Source organism: Mya arenaria, chromosome 2, assembly GCF_026914265.1.
Source record: "Mya arenaria isolate MELC-2E11 chromosome 2, ASM2691426v1".
Lineage (NCBI taxonomy): Eukaryota > Metazoa > Mollusca > Bivalvia > Myida > Myidae > Mya > Mya arenaria.
This window is the reverse complement of record NC_069123.1, coordinates 55,490,114-55,512,983: the sequence shown is the minus strand read 5'-3', so window position 1 is coordinate 55,512,983 and position 22,870 is coordinate 55,490,114. Positions and strand designations below refer to the sequence as shown.

At 40.3% G+C, this 22,870-nt stretch overlaps 1 protein-coding gene across 4 annotated transcripts in view; it reads left to right on the top strand.

The window, feature by feature from the left end:
• LOC128206514 (uncharacterized) overlaps positions 1 to 5,388 on the top strand; it is an 89,179-nt gene extending 83,791 nt beyond the window's left edge. For 3 of the 4 annotated variants that reach the window (XM_052909074.1, XM_052909050.1, XM_052909058.1), the window contains 5 exons: positions 77 to 187; positions 1,301 to 1,415; positions 1,724 to 1,896; positions 2,514 to 2,531; positions 4,275 to 5,388. In XM_052909074.1, coding sequence (XP_052765034.1) covers positions 77 to 187; positions 1,301 to 1,415; positions 1,724 to 1,896; positions 2,514 to 2,531; positions 4,275 to 4,297 — 440 coding nt within the window. In that variant the 3' untranslated portion in view covers positions 4,298 to 5,388. The remainder of the gene's footprint in view (positions 1 to 76; positions 188 to 1,300; positions 1,416 to 1,723; positions 1,897 to 2,513; positions 2,532 to 4,274) is intronic. The other variant, XM_052909066.1, reaches the window with a different exon arrangement.
• The last annotated feature ends 17,482 nt before the right edge of the window (positions 5,389 to 22,870 follow it).

The following is a 22,870-nucleotide window of genomic DNA, read 5'->3' as shown; positions in this document are numbered from 1 at the left end:
CCTCATGTATTTTAAAAACTTTTATTTTAAAGGATTTCACATATGTGTATACATGTCTGTTTTTCAACTTTTACAGACAAGTGTGACCGTGGTTACTGTAAGAATGGAGCCACATGCCAACGTGAGACCATTGTCTCGTGCTCATGTACTGACTTCTACGAAGGAAACACATGTGCTCAAAGGATAAGTAAGTCTTGTTTATTAATTTGATCCTGCTTTTACCTTGTTACTTGTTCTCATGCCTGGTAGTAGCACTCATGTAGCGTATGAATATAAGTTAATTGTAATAATGTGCGCTGACTATTATAAGCGCTGACTATTATAAAAAAAAATACATTGTTTTTCTTTTTAAATATAAATGTGGTCCCACCCTTATTTCTGAACTAACCCGTATGAAATTCATTCATCAATAAAATGCTATTTTGTTATAACAGAGCTAAGCACATATGCATTGCTACAAATGATCATACAGGTGTGACAAAGGAAAAAATGGCTGCTATAAAGACATTTATAGTTAATTATGAACATATTTGCTAGAAATTTGTGAACTGCACAAAAACAATATGGTTTATTAAAATGCTCAATTAAAAGAAATGCTTGTAAATGATGCTGGGTGGAGAATGGTTATGTGCATGAAGATAGTTTGAACTGCCTGGTAATGGTTATATACATAAGCTCTTCTTGGGGAGGTGTTGATCAATCTAAGGCGTTATCTTCATCATCGTGCATTAACCCTACCTAATGGTAATAACCCTTAAACCATTCAAGATATTTTAACTACATATTGTTAGATACGATGCACACATTCAAAGCAAGGCCCATTAGTCTGGCTTTAATTGTTATAGTGTTATTTTCCCATTATTGTTTTTCAAAAAAAGTGCCGATGAAGACTGGCATTTACTCTCTTTACTCTCTTGTTCAAAATGATACTATATTTACAATGGAAAATTCCCTATAAAAATAGACATGAAACATTTTTATTAAACCACCAACTGTTATTACCATATGAAATTCTTTCAGAACAACTTTTCTGCCAATTTGATAATATTTGAATAAAAAAAAAAAAAAAAAAAAAATTATGATCAAAGTATTTGCATCTGCAAACATAAATACAGCACCTTACTACAGAAATTGTCCTGGTCAATTATGTCTGAATAATATGTGTAAATTTAATAATTCTAATTTTATTTAACCTTTTTGCTCTGTATGATTGATGTTTTAATATGCCATGTTCAAGCTGAAAAGAAATCTTTCTGGTACATTAAGAGCTAAAATTAATGCCCACTTTTGCTTGTAACAGATGCAGAGGATCGTTCTGACAACACGATGGACATTGTAATACCAGTTTCGATCGCTGCGGGAGGTCTTATCCTGCTCCTTATTCTCCTTGCTGTCTTCTGCCTCTGCTGGAGAGCGTAAGTTACAAGTTTATTTCATTTAACACTTTGTCTTAAATGATACAGAATGCCTACAACAATAAAGTGTAACATTACATGTGGGCATGACATTTCTCTTTTGAGAAGGCCTAAGCCTTGAATTGATTTCATTTTTCATTCATATTCAAGATACAGGAGTAAAGATGCAGTCTCTTGATTATGTCAAAACTTTTGACTTTTGACTTGGCTTGCTGGTATTTGTGTTGGAATTGTGTACATATATTTGACCAGTTTAAAAAAAATATGATATGTCAGTTGAATTGAGTCTAATGAGGTATATTTTTCAGATCTCAAAGGGCAGGCAAGCAGTCTCGGAACTACAGCGAGTTTAATGGTGAGAGAATTGAAAAAGCCAGTCTACACTCGTATGGTTACGGACCCTACAATGCTGGCCCCCCACAGAGGCTCATGATGGCGCCATATGGGGAAATGGTGTATGATAACAGTGCTTACAGGCCAGGTGAGCACCATTCTTGACTCTTACACATTTAAACTTCATATTATGTGTTAAACTCTCATTGTCAATATTCCAATCCTGATTGTCCACGTTTTTTTGGAAGCTTATTGAATAATGATAAAGGAGGAATGGACAGGAAGATTCTATGCTTGAATATGATTTACTGCAGGTTGTGTATAACAACACATCTTATAGCAATTGTGTGGATGCATATATAGTGTAAACAAACTACTGTGATTCTCAATTTGTATCAGTATAAAGGGGCAATAATCAGGGTTGTACAAAAGTTAGAATTAGGGCAATGTTTTCACAATTAGCACCTCTACAATAAATATTGGCTGAAAACTTGACGTGAGATCCTGAGTTGAAAAGTAAATCATGATAACTACTATCCTGCTTTGTATAAATAACAAATCATATTCCAAGAGCTATTAAAACCAATTCAAGCAAATAATGTCAATTTGTTTGGTGGGTCATAAAATGCTCTTTGATTATTACAAAATTTAATCAAAGAAAGCACAACCAACTATAGAGTTATAGAAAATGTAGAGTGTTCGTACAATTCCTTCTTCCTTAAGTGTACTTCCATTAAACACGGAGCATAACATATTCACTTTCAGATTTGGACCAAAATATAGGTATTCTTTTTTATATTTGAATCTTTTTTTTAAATAAGATGTACTTAGGGAAATATCCATATAACCTTAGAAACATTTAGTTAATTATACAACAGTAGCTTGACCAGTTTTGATTTTGCGAAATTACTGCTTGGAAATATTTATGAAAGGTTACATTATTCTCTTAACATGCTTACATTTCATGGTTGCTTTTGCCAGTAGCATTTTAGTACATGCACTGAGAGGTCTGGGTCTGACCATCGCAAATATTCATGGCATACCAGTGCTCTGGGAGGTCTGGGTCTGACCGTGGCAAAAGTTCAGGGCATACCAGTGCTCTGAGAAGTCTGGGACTGACCATGGCAAACATTCATGGCATCCAGTGCACTGGGAAGTCTGTGTAAGATCATGGCAAGCATTCATGGCTAACCCATGTACTGGGAAGTCTTGTTCTGACCATGGCAAACATACCATTGTTTATGTATGGGCTTTAAAGGGTCAGACATGGAAATAAATAAGTTGTTGTGATATGTACCTAAATGCTTTTTACAATGATAAAATATCAAATGTTAAAGTAAGAGCTCTTCTGTAAACAGATGTTTAAAAAATGTGATATAAAATGCTGAATATTTTGTGCTGTCTAAATGAGTAGAAGTTAATTACAATGTGGTGTTGATTATTGAAAATAGGTTAAATAAATAACAAAGGTTGAAAAAAATCTCAACAGTGAAATTTGTGGGCAATCCCCTATCAAGGTTGCATGACATTTTTTTTAAAAATCTGACTCAAATGCCTCCAAGTATGGTTTTAGTGCGAATATTTTTTAAGAAGACTCTGGGTGACTCCAGACACACTGCACTGGGCATTGTATTTTGGTTTTATTTCACAGTTCCAGGGCTTCTTAATGATCGTATGGTAAATGTGCAATACATGTCGGTTCTATTATTGCTTTGGTGATATATTTGGTTATGGACTCCGGCATATGTTGTGTAGAGTGTGAAGGATATAATAAGTATCACATACAATATACTTGAACAGGAAGGGATAAAATGCTGTTTATGAAATATAGCCTTACATTATAACTGGTAATAAAATAAAATATTATTTAATATATATGAAAGTTTAGCATGAAACATGTACTTGAACACCAACGTAACTGTGAATGTGAAAACATTTATGAGTTCTCCTCATATGCTACTCATCTAAGCACTAAGCATGTGATCATCATCCAACTTATCCCCCTTGCCTAGTCTTCTATATGTGTACTCTCTAATGAAATATTTCCTTAAACAATTGTTTTTCACTTCTTAAATCATGGCATGGCTTAGAAAATGTGTTTTTGAGTGCTTGTCTGTTTGTGCCATTATAATTGTGATTGAAGGAGGCAGCTTTTTTATAATAAGTTTAGTTTACTCCAATTTATTTTACCTGTCACTTAATTATGACAGGTAAAAGCTGATCTTTATTAATCTTGAGTCTATTCTTTAAGTAGAAATAAGTACTGGTGTCTGTTTGGAAGAGGTGAGAAGAATGTTCCCCTGGTGGGGATCAAATTGAATCCCTTTAGTGACCAGTATACCACAAGAGTCTCACCACTAGAATAGTGTTCTCTGTTTGTCAGAGATGAATCATGTTTAATTGGAAAATTTGTGTTGAATAATTACACAAAAATGTACATGTGTTGTCTAAACAGCAGTGTTACTGTTTGGTTATGCAATTGGTGTTTAGAATAAAAAATGAAAGTTTTGTTTTTGTTCCTTTCAGAGTCGGCAGTTTATCAGGCTTAAGTGAGGGAAACCATGTGACAAACCATGTGACAAACCACTGCTGATTAACGAACAATTCCTTGAAAGTTTCATATGATCAAGTCTTGCCTAGTAGATAGAAAACTGGTAGACATTTACATCCATGACATGACTGCTGACAATGCTTAAACAAGCAGTGGTGTGGTACACATGTGTCAATTAGGATTTTCTAATCATACCTGTATATTGTATATTCTCTTTATGACAAAATACTCAAAATAATGCATTTATTTTATTATATCATTAAATACTCATACGACCGATTTTGTGAATATATGATTAATACACATTTACACGTATATAAGTGACATTTACATGAATATATTTATCACTCACTGATACATACTTTGAGTGGCTTGAAAGCATAATATTGTTTTGAATAACATAAAAACAAACAATGCTCTGATCACGTCCAGGTGCTATGTACTCTTGTTGTTGTTTTTTATAAACTCTAAGGAGTTGCATAATCAGCTTCATGTCTGGAATGAATTATTTCAACAGAGCAAAAAATGCAGAGCATTATTTAGCCTATAGAACGTTTCATGTATGTCTGCATGACTATTATTCATTACCATATCGACACAATACATTCCAAAGCACTTCAGCGTGCCAAATTATGAAAGATTAAATCAAATGTAAAATAGCTTATATGTAAAAGCCAGTTTTCATGATCTTTTAAACCATTCTTTAGCTAGAAATCCATGAGTAGAAAAGTGCTTTTTAGTTGTAGAACTTATGCATGTTATGCCATAAAGATCAATAATTGATAGTTCCATAAGCTTTATGGTATATTTTATTACTTTTAATCCTCCTGATAAAGTATTTGATACAGAAGTCGTGTTGAAATATAATCTCTTTACAGTTTAACAATTTTTATTTTTATTTTTTACAATTTGAAATAATTTAGAAACATTGCATGATATTCAGTTTAATTTGTTGCCAAGATTTGGAAGAGGTTTATATTTTAGAACATTTTCTTTTTTATACAGAATGTGTGATTGGTTGTTAATATGTAAATATTCAAAGAATTTATATTTGCAATATATTTGATATACAATAAATACATAAAGATCTGTGCTCTTGGTCAGTTGGTAATAAGAAGTGTGAATGGCTTGGGGGAATTCAGGTGTTTTAAATATTGACGATGATGTTAAATCTTGATTAACCCCATGAAAAACGTTTAAAAACAAATCGGATAGAGATTAGTTTCAATAATTTTAAAGTAAGAGCCATTGCAAAAATTATGTTTTTGGAGCTTAAACGTCCTTAAAAGTATCAAATTCTCGCTTCCCACATTTGTAAACAATAGACTGGTCAAGGTTTTCCTTCAATAACGTTTTTATTCCGTAACCTAGAAGCATGAAATAAAAAGCTGAAGGAGGCAGGGTAATTGTAGATCCAAATGCGCATCATGATATTTTGGAAACAAATACTTTTTACTACTTACCAGGTGAAAACAGGTCCTGAAAATCCCATTTTGTTATTGTTTTGCCGCCATCTGGCATATCAGACTCCAAAACCTCACTTAAACAGTTGCAGATTCCGAATACGTGTACCACCCTGATATGGGTTCAAAAGGCAGAGACATGTTTAGGGCAACTACCATGATGGACGATGACAGGGAAAAACCAGATGTTACTTTCACAAAAATCAGAGATCATGTAGCTCCTAAAATTAATCCAGTTTTTGCTAGATTTCAGTTTAATAATATTACATAAGGCCAGACAAAGACACAGTCCTCACTGCTATACCCAATTGCTGAGGTCTTTACGGTAAACACAGTTTTCACTGCTATGCCAATTGCTAAGGCATTCATGCCATATCCCCTGGCGGGGCAGAAAAATCCCCTGGAATTTTTACCCATCCCCTGGTCCCCCGCCGGGGGATCCATATCCCCTGGAATTTAATTTTTTTTTTCAAAACCTGCTTGAGGTTGACAGTGGAAAGCATCAATATTATTATGAATGGGAAATTCCATGAAGGACCATGATGACTAAGTCCAAAAATTATTGTAATTTGAGTGTATTTCTGTATTTATTCTTATATTATAAATGCAGATATTTCGCAAATTTTCGTCGCATAAAAATCCCCTGGTGTAATATCAAAATCCCCTGAGAAGCCTCTCAGAAATATGGCATGTATGCTAAGGTCTTAATGGTAAACACAGTTCTCACTGCTATGCCCAATTGCTGAGGTCTTAACGGTATACACAGTTCTCACTGCTATGCCCAATTGCTGAGGTCAAACTGTAAACACAGTTCTCACTGCTATGCCCAATTGCTGAGGTCTTAACTGTAAACACAGTTCTCACTGCTATGCCCAATTGCTGAGGTCTTAACTGTAAACACAGTTCTCACTGCTATGCCCAATTACTGAGGTCTTAACTGAAAACACAGTTCTCACTGCTATGCCCAATTGCTGAGGTCTTAACTGTAAACACAGTTCTCACTGCTATGCCCAATTGCTGAGGTCTTAACGGTATAAACAGTTCTCACTGCTATGCCCAATTGCTGAGGTTTTAACTGTAAACACAGCTCTCACTGCTATGCCCAATTGCTGAGGTCTTAACGGTATAAACAGTTCTCACTGCTATGCCCAATTGCTGAGGTCTTAACGGTAAACACAGCTCTCACTGCTATGCCCAATTGCTGAGGTCTTAACTGTATACACAGTTCTCACTGCTATGCCCAATTGCTGAGGTCTTAACTGTAAACACAGTTCTCACTGCTATGCCCAATTGCTGAGGTCAAACTGTAAACACAGTTCTCACTGCTATGCCCAATTGCTGAGGTCTTAACTGTAAACACAGTTCTCACTGCTATGCCCAATTGCTGAGGTCAAACTGTAAACACAGTTCTCACTGCTATGCCCAATTGCTGAGGTCTTAACTGTAAACACAGTTCTCACTGCTATGCCCAATTGCTGAGGTCAAACTGTAAACACAGCTCTCACTGCTATGCCCAATTGCTGAGGTCTTAACGGTAAACACAGTTCTCACTGCTATGCCCAATTGCTGAGGTCTTAACTGTATACACAGTTCTCACTGCTATGCCCAATTGCTGAGGTCTTAACTGTAAACACAGTTCTCACTGCTATGCCCAATTGCTGAGGTCAAACTGTATACACAGTTCTCACTGCTATGCCCAATTGCTGAGGTCTTAACTGTAAACACAGTTCTCACTGCTATGCCCAATTGCTGAGGTCAAACTGTAAACACAGTTCTCACTGCTATGCCCAATTGCTGAGGTCTTAACGGTAAACACAGCTCTCACTGCTATGCCCAATTGCTGAGGTCTTAACTGTATACACAGTTCTCACTGCTATGCCCAATTGCTGAGGTTTTAACTGTAAACACAGTTCTCACTGCTATGCCCAATTGCTGAGGTCTTGACGGTATACACAGTTCTCACTGCTATGCCCAATTGCTGAGGTTTTAACTGTAAACACAGCTCTCACTGCTATGCCCAATTGCTGAGGTCTTAACTGTATACACAGTTCTCACTGCTATGCCCAATTGCTGAGGTCTTAACGGTAAACACAGTTCTCACTGCTATGCCCAATTGCTGAGGTCTTAACGGTAAACACAGTTCTCACTGCTATGCCCAATTGCTGAGGTCTTAACGGTAAACACAGCTCTCACTGCTATGCCCAATTGCTGAGGTCTTAACGGTAAACACAGTTCTCACTGCTATGCCCAATTGCTGAGGTCTTAACTGTAAACACAGTTCTCACTGCTATGCCCAATTGCTGAGGTCTTAACGGTAAACACAGTTCTCACTGCTATGCCCAATTGCTGAGGTCTTAACTGTAAACACAGCTCTCACTGCTATGCCCAATTGCTGAGGTCTTAACTGTAAACACAGTTCTCACTGCTATGCCCAATTGCTGAGGTCTTAACTGTAAACACAGTTCTCACTGCTATGCCCAATTGCTGAGGTCTTAACTGTAAACACAGTTCTCACTGCTATGCCCAATTGCTGAGGTCTTAACTGTAAACACAGCTCTCACTGCTATGCCCAATTGCTGAGGTCTTAACTGTAAACACAGTTCTCACTGCTATGCCCAATTGCTGAGGTCTTAACGGTATACACAGTTCTCACTGCTATGCCCAATTGCTGAGGTCTTAACGGTATACACAGTTCTCACTGCTATGCCCAATTGCTGAGGTCTTAACTGTATACACAGTTCTCACTGCTATGCCCAATTGCTGAGGTCTTAACGGTATACACAGTTCTCACTGCTATGCCCAATTGCTGAGGTCTTAACTGTAAACACAGTTCTCACTGCTATGCCCAATTGCTGAGGTCTTAACGGTAAACACAGTTCTCACTGCTATGCCCAATTGCTGAGGTCTTAACTGTATACACAGTTCTCACTGCTATGCCCAATTGCTGAGGTCTTAACTGTAAACACAGCTCTCACTGCTATGCCCAATTGCTGAGGTCTTAACTGTAAACACAGTTCTCACTGCTATGCCCAATTGCTGAGGTCTTAACTGTAAACACAGTTCTCACTGCTATGCCCAATTGCTGAGGTCTTAACTGTAAACACAGTTCTCACTGCTATGCCCAATTGCTGAGGTCTTAACTGTAAACATAGTTCTCACTGCTATGCCCAATTGCTGAGGTCTTAACTGTAAACATAGTTCTCACTGCTATGCCCAATTGCTGAGGTGTTAATGGTATACACAGCTCTCACTGCTATGCCCAATTGCTGAGGTCTTAACTGTAAACACAGTTCTCACTGCTATGCCCAATTGCTGAGGTCTTAACTGTAAACACAGCTCTCACTGCTATGCCCAATTGCTGAGGTCTTAACTGTATACACAGTTCTCACTGCTATGCCCAATTGCTGAGGTCTTAACTGTATACACAGTTCTCACTGCTATGCCCAATTGCTGAGGTCTTAACTGTAAACACAGTTCTCACTGCTATGCCCAATTGCTGAGGTCTTAACTGTATACACAGTTCTCACTGCTATGCCCAATTGCTGAGGTCTTAACTGTAAACACAGTTCTCACTGCTATGCCCAATTGCTGAGGTCTTAACGGTAAACACAGTTCTCACTGCTATGCCCAATTGCTGAGGTCTTAACTGTAAACACAGTTCTCACTGCTATGCCCAATTGCTGAGGTCTTAACGGTAAACACAGTTCTCACTGCTATGCCCAATTGCTGAGGTCTTAACGGTAAACACAGTTCTCACTGCTATGCCCAATTGCTGAGGTCTTAACTGTATACACAGTTCTCACTGCTATGCCCAATTGCTGAGGTCTTAACTGTAAACACAGTTCTCACTGCTATGCCCAATTGCTGAGGTCTTAACTGTAAACACAGCTCTCACTGCTATGCCCAATTGCTGAGGTCTTAACTGTAAACACAGTTCTCACTGCTATGCCCAATTACTGAGGTCTTAACTGTAAACACAGCTCTCACTGCTATGCCCAATTGCTGAGGTCTTAATGGTAAACACAGCTCTCACTGCTGTGCCCAATTACTGAGGTCTTAATGGTAAATACAGTTCTCACTGCTATGCCCAATTGCTGAGGTCTTAACTGTAAACACAGTTCTCACTGCTGTGCCCAATTGCTGAGGTCTTAACTGTAAACACAGCTCTCACTGCTATGCCCAATTACTGAGGTCTTAACTGTAAACACAGCTCTCACTGCTATGCCCAATTACTGAGGTTTTAACTGTAAACACAGCTCTCACTGCTATGCCCAATTGCTGAGGTCTTAACTGTAAACACAGTTCTCACTGCTATGCCCAATTGCTGAGGTCTTAACTGTAAACACAGTTCTCACTGCTATGCCCAATTGCTGAGGTCTTAACTGTAAACACAGTTCTCACTGCTATGCCCAATTACTGAGGTCTTAACTGTAAACACAGTTCTCACTGCTATGCCCAATTGCTGAGGTCTTAACTGTAAACACAGTTCTCACTGCTATGCCCAATTGCTGAGGTCTTAACTGTAAACACAGTTCTCACTGCTATGCCCAATTGCTGAGGTCTTAACTGTAAACACAGTTCTCACTGCTATGCCCAATTACTGAGGTCTTAACTGTAAACACAGTTCTCACTGCTATGCCCAATTGCTGAGGTCTTAACTGTAAACACAGCTCTCACTGCTATGCCCAATTGCTGAGGTCTTAACTGTAAACACAGCTCTCACTGCTATGCCCAATTGCTGAGGTCTTAACTGTAAACACAGTTCTCACTGCTATGCCCAATTGCTGAGGTCTTAACTGTAAACACAGCTCTCACTGCTATGCCCAATTGCTGAGGTCTTAACTGTAAACACAGCTCTCACTGCTATGCCCAATTGCTGAGGTCTTAACTGTAAACACAGTTCTCACTGCTATGCCCAATTGCTGAGGTCTTAACTGTAAACACAGCTCTCACTGCTATGCCCAATTGCTGAGGTCTTAACTGTAAACACAGTTCTCACTGCTATGCCCAATTGCTGAGGTCTTAACTGTAAACACAGCTCTCACTGCTATGCCCAATTGCTGAGGTCTTAACTGTAAACACAGCTCTCACTGCTATGCCCAATTGCTGAGGTCTTAACTGTAAACACAGTTCTCACTGCTATGCCCAATTACTGAGGTCTTAACTGAAAACACAGTTCTCACTGCTATGCCCAATTGCTGAGGTCTTAACTGTAAACACAGTTCTCACTGCTATGCCCAATTGCTGAGGTCTTAACTGTAAACACAGTTCTCACTGCTATGCCCAATTGCTGAGGTCTTAACTGTAAACACAGTTCTCAATGCTATTCCCAATTACTGAGGTCTTAACTGTAAACACAGTTCTCACTGCTATGCCCAATTGCTGACAACTTAATGGTAAACACAGTTCTCACTGCTATGCCCAATTGCTGAGGTCTTAACGGTAAACACAGTTCTCACTGCTATGCCCAATTCCTGAGGTCTTAACAGAAAACACAGTTCTCACTGCTATGCCCAATTGCTGAGGTCTTAATGGTATACACAGTTCTCACTGCTATGCCCAATTGCTGAGGTCTTAATGGTATACACAGTTCCCACTGCTATACCCAATTGCTGAGGTCTTAATGGTATACACAGTTCTCACTGCTATGCCCAATTGCTAAGGTCTTAACGGTATACACAGTTCTCACTGCTATGCCCAATTGCTGAGGTCTTAACTGTAAACACAGTTCTCACTGCTATGCCCAATTGCTGAGGTCTTAACGGTATACACAGTTCTCACTGCTATGCCCAATTGCTGAGGTCTTAATGGTATACACAGCTCTCACTGCTATGCCCAATTGCTGAGGTCTTAACTGTAAACACATTTCTCAATGCTATGCCCAATTGCTGAGGTCTTAACTGTAAACACAGTTCTCACTGCTATGCCCAATTGCTGACAACTTAATGGTAAACACAGTTCTCACTGCTATGTCCAATTGCTGAGGACTTAATGGTAAACACAGCTCTCACTGCTATGCCCAATTGCTGAGGTCATAACAGAAAACACAGTTCTCACTGCTATGCCCAATTGCTGAGGTCTTAATGGTAAACACAGTTCTCAATGCTATGCCCAATTGCTAAGGTCTTAATGGTAAACACAGTTCTCACTGCTATGCCCAATTGCTGACAACTTAATGGTAAACACAGTTCTCACTGCTATGCCAAATTGCTGAGGACTTATTGGTATAAACAGTTCTCACTGCTATGCCCAATTGCTGAGGTCTTAACGGTATACACAGCTCTCACTGCTATGCCCAATTGCTGACAACTTAATGGTAAACACAGTTCTCACTGCTATGCCAAATTGCTGAGGACTTATTGGTATACACAGTTCTCACTGCTATGCCTAATTGCTGAGGTCTTAATGGTATACACAGCTCTCACTGCTATGCCCAATTGCTGAGGTCTTAACTGTAAACACAGTTCTCACTGCTATGCCCAATTGCTGAGGTCTTAACTGTAAACACAATTCTCACTGCTATGCCCAATTGCTAAGGTCTTAATTGTAAACACAGTTCTCACTGCTATGCCCAATTGCTGACAACTTAATGGTAAACACAGTTCTCACTGCTATGCCAAATTGCTGAGGACTTATTGGTATAAACAGCTCTCACTGCTATGCCCAATTGCTGAGGTTTTAACTGTAAACACAGTTCTCACTGCTATGCCCAATTGCTGAGGTCTTGACTGTAAACACAATTCTCACTGCTATGCCCAATTGCTGAGGTCTTAACTGTAAACACAGTTCTCACTGCTATGCCCAATTGCTGAGGTCTTAACTGTAAACACAGTTCTCACTGCTATGCCCAATTGCTGAGGTCTTAACTGTAAACACAATTCTCACTGCTATGCCCAATTGCTAAGGTCTTAATTGTAAACACAGTTCTCACTGCTATGCCCAACTGCTGACAACTTAATGGTAAACACAGTTCTCACTGCTATGCCAAATTGCTGAGGACTTATTGGTATAAACAGCTCTCACTGCTATGCCCAATTGCTGAGGTCTTAACTGTAAACACAGTTCTCACTGCTATGCCCAATTGCTGAGGTCTTGACGGTAAACACAGCTCTCACTGCTATGCCCAATTGCTGAGGTCTTAACTGTAAACACAGTTCTCACTGCTATGCCCAATTGCTGAGGTTTTAACTGTAAACACAGCTCTCACTGCTATGCCCAATTGCTGAGGTCTTAACTGAAAACACAGTTCTCACTGCTATGCCCAATTGCTGAGGTCTTAACTGTAAACACAGTTCTCACTGCTATGCCCAATTGCTGAGGTCTTGACGGTAAACACAGTTCTCACTGCTATGCCCAATTGCTGAGGTCTTAACTGTAAACACAGTTCTCACTGCTATGCCCAATTGCTGAGGTCTTGACGGTAAACATAGTTCTCACTGCTATGCCCAATTGCTGAGGTCTTAACTGTAAACACAGTTCTCACTGCTATGCCCAATTGCTGAGGTCTTAACGGTATACACAGCTCTCACTGCTATGCCCAATTGCTGAGGTCTTAACTGTAAACACAGTTCTCACTGCTATGCCCAATTGCTGAGGTCTTAACTGTAAACACAGTTCTCACTGCTATGCCCAATTGCTGAGGTCTTAACTGTAAACACAGTTCTCACTGCTATGCCCAATTGCTGAGGTCTTAACTGTAAACACAGTTCTCACTGCTATGCCCAATTGCTAAGGTCTTAATTGTAAACACAGTTCTCACTGCTATGCCCAATTGCTGACAACTTAATGGTAAACACAGTTCTCACTGCTATGCCTAATTGCTGAGGACTTAATGGTATACACAGTTCTCCCTGCTATGCCTAATTGCTAAGGTCTTTATGGTATACACAGTTTGTACCAGTATGCCCAATTGTTGAGGTCTTAACTGTTAACACAATTTAGAGGTTTGATGAAAGCTGTTACTGTATACGCCATTTTTCTCAGGTTAAAAATATGTATATTAACGAGCTAACAAAAATATGGATATAAATGGAGTTTATATCCTTTAAGCGGGTAAGTGTACTTAACAATAATGGTCATTGTTTTATCATTTATCACAATCCGTTTTTGAGAAGAAGACTTTTAAAGATTGTTTTCTTGGTTGCAATGGCAACCAGAGATCTTCATGGAATCTGGAAGAGGACCACACAAGGAACATTCCTTTGAAGTTTGGTTGAAATTGTCCCAGTGGTTTAGAAGGAGAGGTTGTTTGAAGGAAAATGTTGACGATGAATAATAGACAATCATCTTATTACAATAGCTCATGCTGAGCACTTTGTGCTCAGGTGAGCTAAAAACAGGTAGGTACAAATGGCTTCAAAGTCTAAGTCTAAGCCCCTCTACCTGCCTTTATTATCAAACAAAGTTCTCAGGACTTTGATTTTCATTCTGTAATCATCCCTGAGTATGTGACACACACATTTTTGTAGTAAAATATTACTGACAGTCATATAAACATTGTACCAAGTCAAGCTCATAAACATTGTACAAGCTCGTACACATTGTACCAAGTCAAGCTCATAAACATTGTACAAGCTTGTACACATTGTACCAAGTCAAGCTCGTACACATTGTACCAAGTCAAGCTCGTACACATTGTACCAAGACAAGCTCGTACACATTGTACCAAGACAAGCTCGTACACATTGTACCAAGTCAAGCTCGTACACACTGTACCAAGACAAGCTCGTACACACTGTACCAAGTCAAGCTCGTACACATTGTACCTAGTCAAGCTCATACACACTGTACAAGCTCGTACACATTGTACCAAGTCAAGCTCATACACATTGTACCTAGTCAAGCTCATAAACATTGTACAAGCTCGTACACACTGTACCTAGTCAAGCTCATACACACTGTACAAGCTCGTACACATTGTACCAAGTCAAGCTCATACACATTGTACCTAGTCAAGCTCATACACACTGTACAAGCTCGTACACACTGTACCAAGTCAAGCTCGTACACATTGTACCTAGTCAAGCTCATAAACATTGTACAAGATCGTACACATTGGACCAAGTCAAGCTCTTACACATTGTACCAAGTCAAGCTCGTACACATTGTACCAAGACAAGCTCGTACACATTGTACCAAGACAAGCTCGTACACACTGTACCAAGTCAAGCTCGTACACACTGTACCAAGACAAGCTCGTACACACTGTACCAAGACAAGCTCGTACACACCGTACCAAGACAAGCTCGTACACACTGTACCAAGTCAAGCTCTTACACACTGTACCAAGACAAGCTCGTACACATTGTACCAAGTCAAGCTCGTACACATTGTACCAAGTCAAGCTCGTACACATTGTACCAAGTCAAGCTCGTACACATTGTACCAAGACAAGCTCGTACACATTGTACCAAGTCAAGCTCGTACACATTGTACCAAGACAAGCTCGTACACATTGTACCAAGTCAAGCTCGTACACATTGTACCAAGACAAGCTCGTACACATTGTACCAAGTCAAGCTCGTACACATTGTACCAAGTCAAGCTCGTAAACACTGTACCAAGTCAAGCTCGTACACATTGTACCAAGTCAAGCTCGTACACATTGTACCAAGTCAAGCTCGTACACATTGTACCAAGTCAAGCTCGTACACACTGTACCAAGACAAGCTCGTACACACTGTACCAAGTCAAGCTCGTACACACTGTACCAAGACAAGCTCGTACACATTGTACCAAGTCAAGCTCGTACACATTGTACCAAGACAAGCTCGTAAACACTGTACCAAGTCAAGCTCGTACACATTGTACCAAGTCAAGCTCGTACACATTGTACCAAGACAAGCTCGTACACATTGTACCAAGACAAGCTCGTACACACTGTACCAAGTCAAGCTCGTACACACTGTACCAAGACAAGCTCGTACACATTGTACCAAGACAAGCTCGTACACACTGTACCAAGACAAGCTCGTACACACTGTACCAAGTCAAGCTCGTACACACTGTACCAAGACAAGCTCGTACACACTGTACCAAGTCAAGCTCGTACACATTGTACCTAGTCAAGCTCATAAACACTGTACCAAGTCAAGCTCGTACACATTGTACCAAGTCAAGCTCATAAACATTGTACCAAGTCAAGCTCGTACACACTGTACCAAGTCAAGCTCGTACACATTGTACCAAGTCAAGCTCATACACACTGTACCAAGTCAAGCTCGTACACATTGTACCAAGTCAAGCTCATACACATTGTACCAAGTCAAGCTCATACACACTGTACCAAGTCAAGCTCGTACACATTGTACCAAGTCAAGCTCTTACACACTGTACCAAGTCAAGCTCGTACACACTGTACCAAGTCAAGCTTGTACACACTGTACGTAGTCAAGCTCATAAACACTGTACCAAGTCAAGCTCGTACACATTGTACCAAGTCAAGCTCATAAACATTGTACCAAGTCAAGCTCGTACACACTGTACCAAGTCAAGCTCGTACACACTGTACCAAGTCAAGCTCGTACACACTGTACCAAGTCAAGCTCGTACACATTGTACCAAGTCAAGCTCATAAACACTGTACCAAGTCAAGCTCGTACACATTGTACCAAGTCAAGCTCGTACACATTGTACCAAGTCAAGCTCATAAACATTGTACCAAGTCAAGCTCGTACACACTGTACCAAGTCAAGCTCGTACACATTGTACGTAGTCAAGCTCATAAACACTGTACCAAGTCAAGCTCGTACACATTGTACCAAGTCAAGCTCATAAACATTGTACCAAGTCAAGCTCGTACACATTGTACCAAGTCAAGCTCGTACACACTGTACCAAGTCAAGCTCATACACATTGTACCAAGTCAAGCTCATAAACATTGTACCAAGTCAAGCTCGTACACACTGTACCAAGTCAAGCTCGTACACATTGTACCTAGTCAAGCTCATAAACACTGTACCAAGTCAAGCTCGTACACATTGTACCAAGTCAAGCTCATAAACATTGTACCAAGTCAAGCTCGTACACACTGTACCAAGTCAAGCTCGTACACATTGTACCAAGACAAGCTCGTACACACTGTACCAAGTCAAGCTCGTACACATTGTACCTAGTCAAGCTCATAAACACTGTACCAAGTCAAGCTCGTACACATTGTACCTAGTCAAGCTCATAAACATTGTACCAAGTCAAGCTCGTACACACTGTACCAAGTCAAGCTCGTACACATTGTACCAAGTCAAGCTCATACACACTGTACCAAGTCAAGCTCATACACATTGTACCAAGTCAAGCTCGTACATATTGTACCAAGTCAAGCTCGTACACATTGTACCAAGTCAAGCTCATACACATTGTACCAAGACAAGCTCATAAACACTGTACCAAGTCAAGCTCATACACATTGTACCAAGTCAAGCTCATACACATTGTACCAAGTCAAGCTCGTACACATTGTACCAAGTCAAGCTCATACACACTGTACCAAGTCAAGCTCATAAAGACTGTACCAAGTCAAGCTCATAAACATTGTACCAAGTCAAGCTTGTACACATTGTACCAAGACAAGCTCGTACACATTGTACCAAGTCAAGCTTGTACACATTGTACCAAGTCAAGCTCATACACATTGTACCAAGTCAAGCTCGTACACATTGTACCAAGTCAAGCTCATACACACTGTACCAAGTCAAGCTCATAAAGACTGTACCAAGTCAAGCTCATAAACATTGTACCAAGTCAAGCTTGTACACATTGTACCAAGACAAGCTCGTACACATTGTACCAAGTCAAGCTTGTACACATTGTACCAAGTCAAGCTCATACACATTGTACCAAGTCAAGCTCGTACACACTGTACCAAGTCAAGCTCGTACACATTGTACCAAGTCAAGCTCGTACACATTGTACCAAGTCAAGCTCGTACACATTGTACCAAGTCAAGCTCATACACACTGTACCAAGTCAAGCTCATAAACACTGTACCAAGTCAAGCTCATAAACATTGTACCAAGTCAAGCTCATAAACACTGTACCAAGACAAGCTCGTACACATTGTACCAAGTCAAGCTCATAAACACTGTACCAAGTCAAGCTCGTACACATTGTACCAAGTCAAGCTCGTACACATTGTACCAAGTCAAGCTCATACACACTGTACCAAGTCAAGCTCATAAGCACTGTACCAAGTCAAGCTCATAAACATTGTACCAAGTCAAGCTCATAAACACTGTACCAAGACAAGCTCGTACACATTGTACCAAGTCAAGCTCGTACACATTGTACCAAGTCAAGCTCGTACACATTTTACCAAGTCAAGCTCATACACACTGTACCAAGTCAAGCTCATACACATTGTACCAAGTCAAGCTCATAAACACTGTACCAAGTCAAGCTCATAAACATTGTACCAAGTCAAGCTCATAAACACTGTACCAAGTCAAGCTCGTACACACTGTACCAGGTCAAGCTCGTACACATTGTACCAAGTCAAGCTCATACACACTGTACCTAGACAAGCTCGTACACACTGTACCAAGTCAAGCTCATACACACTGTACCTAGACAAGCTCGTACACACTGTACCAAGTCAAGCTCATACACACTGTACCTAGACAAGCTCGTACACACTGTACCAAGTCAAGCTCGTACACACTGTACCTAGACAAGCTCGTACACACTGTACCAAGTCAAGCTCGTACACACTGTACCAAGACAAGCTCGTACACATTGTACCAAGACAAGCTCGTACACACTGTACCAAGTCAAGCTCGTACACATTGTACCAAGACAAGCTCGTACACACTGTACCAAGTCAAGCTCTTACACATTGTACCAAGACAAGCTCGTACACACTGTACCAAGTCAAGCTCTTACACATTGTACCAAGACAAGCTCGTACACACTGTACCAAGTCAAGCTCGTACACATTGTACCAAGTCAAGCTCTTACACCTTGTACCAAGTCAAGCTCTTACACATTGTACCAAGTCAAGCTCTTACACATTGTACCAAGACAAGCTCGTACACACTGTACCAAGACAAGCTCGTACACATTGTACCAAGTCAAGCTCGTACGTGCATTGTACCAAGTCAAGCTTGTACACATTGTACCAAGTCAAGCTCGTACACATTGTACCAAGTCAAGCTCGTACACATTGTACCAAGACAAGCTCGTACACATTGTACCAAGTCAAGCTCGTACACATTGTACCAAGTCAAGCTTGTACACATTGTACCAAGACAAGCTTGTACACACTGTACCAAGACAAGCTCGTACACATTGTACCAAGTCAAGCTCGTACACATTGTACCAAGTCAAGCTCGTACACATTGTACCAAGTCAAGCTCGTACACATTGTACCAAGTCAAGCTCGTACACACTGTACCAAGTCAAGCTCGTACACATTGTACCAAGTCAAGCTCGTACACATTGTACCAAGTCAAGCTTGTACACATTGTACCAAGACAAGCTCGTACACATTGTACCAAGTCAAGCTCGTACACATTGTACCAAGTCAAGCTCGTACACATTGTACCAAGTCAAGCTCGTACACATTGTACCAAGTCAAGCTCGTACACATTGTACCAAGTCAAGCTCGTACACATTGTACCAAGTCAAGCTCGTACACATTGTACCAAGTCAAGCTCGTACACATTGTACCAAGTCAAGCTCGTACACATTGTACCAAGTCAAGCTCGTACACATTGTACCAAGTCAAGCTCGTACACATTGTACCAAGACAAGCTTGTACACATTGTACCAAGTCAAGCTCGTACACATTGTACCAAGTCAAGCTCGTACACATTGTACCAAGTCAAGCTCGTACACATTGTACCAAGTCAAGCTCGTACACACTGTACCAAGACAAGCTTGTACACATTGTACCAAGTCAAGCTTGTACACACTGTACCAAGACAAGCTTGTACACATTGTACCAAGTCAAGCTCGTACACATTGTACCAAGTCAAGCTTGTACACATTGTACCAAGTCAAGCTTGTACACACTGTACCAAGTCAAGCTTGTACACATTGTACCAAGTCAAGCTTGTACACATTGTACCAAGACAAGCTTGTACACATTGTACCAAGACAAGCTTGTACACACTGTACCAAGTCAAGCTTGTACACATTGTACCAAGTCAAGCTTGTACACATTGTACCAAGACAAGCTTGTACACATTGTACCAAGACAAGCTTGTACACATTGTACCAAGACAAGCTTGTACACATTGTACCAAGTCAAGCTCGTACACATTGTACCAAGTCAAGCTCGTACACATTGTACCAAGTCAAGCTCGTACACATTGTACCAAGTCAAGCTTGTACACATTGTACCAAGACAAGCTTGTACACATTGTACCAAGACAAGCTCGTACACATTGTACCAAGTCAAGCTTGTACACATTGTACCAAGTCAAGCTCGTACACATTGTACCTAGTCAAGCTCATAAACACTGTACCAAGTCAAGCTCGTACACATTGTACCAAGTCAAGCTCATAAACATTGTACCAAGTCAAGCTCGTACACACTGTACCAAGTCAAGCTCGTACACATTGTACCAAGACAAGCTCGTACACACTGTACCAAGTCAAGCTCGTACACATTGTACCAAGTCAAGCTCTTACACCTTGTACCAAGTCAAGCTCTTACACATTGTACCAAGTCAAGCTCTTACACATTGTACCAAGACAAGCTCGTACACACTGTACCAAGACAAGCTCGTACACATTGTACCAAGTCAAGCTCGTACGTGCATTGTACCAAGTCAAGCTTGTACACATTGTACCAAGTCAAGCTCGTACACATTGTACCAAGTCAAGCTCGTACACATTGTACCAAGACAAGCTCGTACACATTGTACCAAGTCAAGCTCGTACACATTGTACCAAGACAAGCTTGTACACATTGTACCAAGTCAAGCTTGTACACATTGTACCAAGTCAAGCTTGTACACATTGTACCAAGTCAAGCTTGTACACATTGTACCAAGACAAGCTTGTACACACTGTACCAAGACAAGCTTGTACACATTGTACCAAGTCAAGCTCGTACACATTGTACCAAGTCAAGCTCGTACACATTGTACCAAGTCAAGCTCGTACACATTGTACCAAGTCAAGCTCGTACACACTGTACCAAGTCAAGCTCGTACACATTGTACCAAGTCAAGCTCGTACACATTGTACCAAGTCAAGCTTGTACACATTGTACCAAGACAAGCTCGTACACATTGTACCAAGTCAAGCTGGTACACATTGTACCAAGACAAGCTCGTACACATTGTACCAAGTCAAGCTCGTACACATTGTACCAAGTCAAGCTCGTACACATTGTACCAAGTCAAGCTCGTACACATTGTACCAAGTCAAGCTCGTACACATTGTACCAAGTCAAGCTCGTACACATTGTACCAAGTCAAGCTCGTACACATTGTACCAAGTCAAGCTCGTACACATTGTACCAAGTCAAGCTCGTACACATTGTACCAAGTCAAGCTCGTACACATTGTACCAAGTCAAGCTCGTACACATTGTACCAAGTCAAGCTCGTACACATTGTACCAAGTCAAGCTCGTACACATTGTACCAAGTCAAGCTTGTACACATTGTACCAAGTCAAGCTTGTACACACTGTACCAAGTCAAGCTTGTACACATTGTACCAAGTCAAGCTTGTACACATTGTACCAAGACAAGCTTGTACACATTGTACCAAGACAAGCTTGTACACATTGTACCAAGACAAGCTTGTACACATTGTACCAAGACAAGCTCGTACACATTGTACCAAGACAAGCTTGTACACATTGTACCAAGACAAGCTCGTACACATTGTACCAAGTCAAGCTCGTACACATTGTACCAAGACAAGCTCGTACACATTGTACCAAGACAAGCTCGTACACATTGTACCAAGTCAAGCTTGTACACATTGTACCAAGACAAGCTTGTACACACTGTACCAAGACAAGCTTGTACACACTGTACCAAGACAAGCTTGTACACATTGTACCAAGACAAGCTTGTACACATTGTACCAAGACAAGCTCGTACACATTGTACCAAGTCAAGCTTGTACACATTGTACCAAGACAAGCTTGTACACACTGTACCAAGACAAGCTTGTACACACTGTACCAAGACAAGCTTGTACACACTGTACCAAGACAAGCTTGTACACATTGTACCAAGACAAGCTCGTACACATTGTACCAAGACAAGCTCATAAGCACTGTACCAAGACAAGCTTGTACACATTGTACCAAGACAAGCTCGTACACATTGTACCAAGACAAGCTTGTACACATTGTACCAAGACAAGCTTGTACACATTGTACCAAAACAAGCTCGTACACATTGTACCAAGTCAAGCTTGTACACATTGTACCAAGACAAGCTTGTACACACTGTACCAAGTCAAGCTTGTACACATTGTACCAAGACAAGCTCGTACACATTGTACCAAGACAAGCTTGTACACATTGTACCAAGACAAGCTCGGACACATTGTACCAAGACAAGCTCGTACACATTGTACCAAGTCAAGCTCTTACACATTGTACCAAGACGAGCTCGTACACACTGTACCAAGTCAAGCTCGTACACATTGTACCAAGACAAGCTCGGACACATTGTACCAAGACGAGCTCGTACACATTGTACCAAGTCAAGCTCGTACACATTGTACCAAGACGAGCTCGTACACATTGTACCAAGACAAGCTCTTACACATTGTACCAAGACAAGCTTGTACACATTGTACCAAGACAAGCTTGTACACATTGTACCAAGTCAAGCTTGTACACATTGTACCAAGACAAGCTTGTACACATTGTACCAAGACAAGCTCATACACATTATACCAAGACAAGCTTGTACACATAGTACCATTATAATGAAACTTGTGGTTGACAGTTAATCAGACATGGGTGTTTGGGAGTATTGGAACTGGCCAGAATAAAATTGCTTTTTTTTAACCATTGGAAAAGGCCGTGCCATGCCAACCATGGAGCTAGTACTTGCCAAAATCATATGAACTCCTATTTTCAGATGCTTTTTAGGAGTATAAATAAACTAGAATCATTGTTAACTTTTTATTGTCTTTCA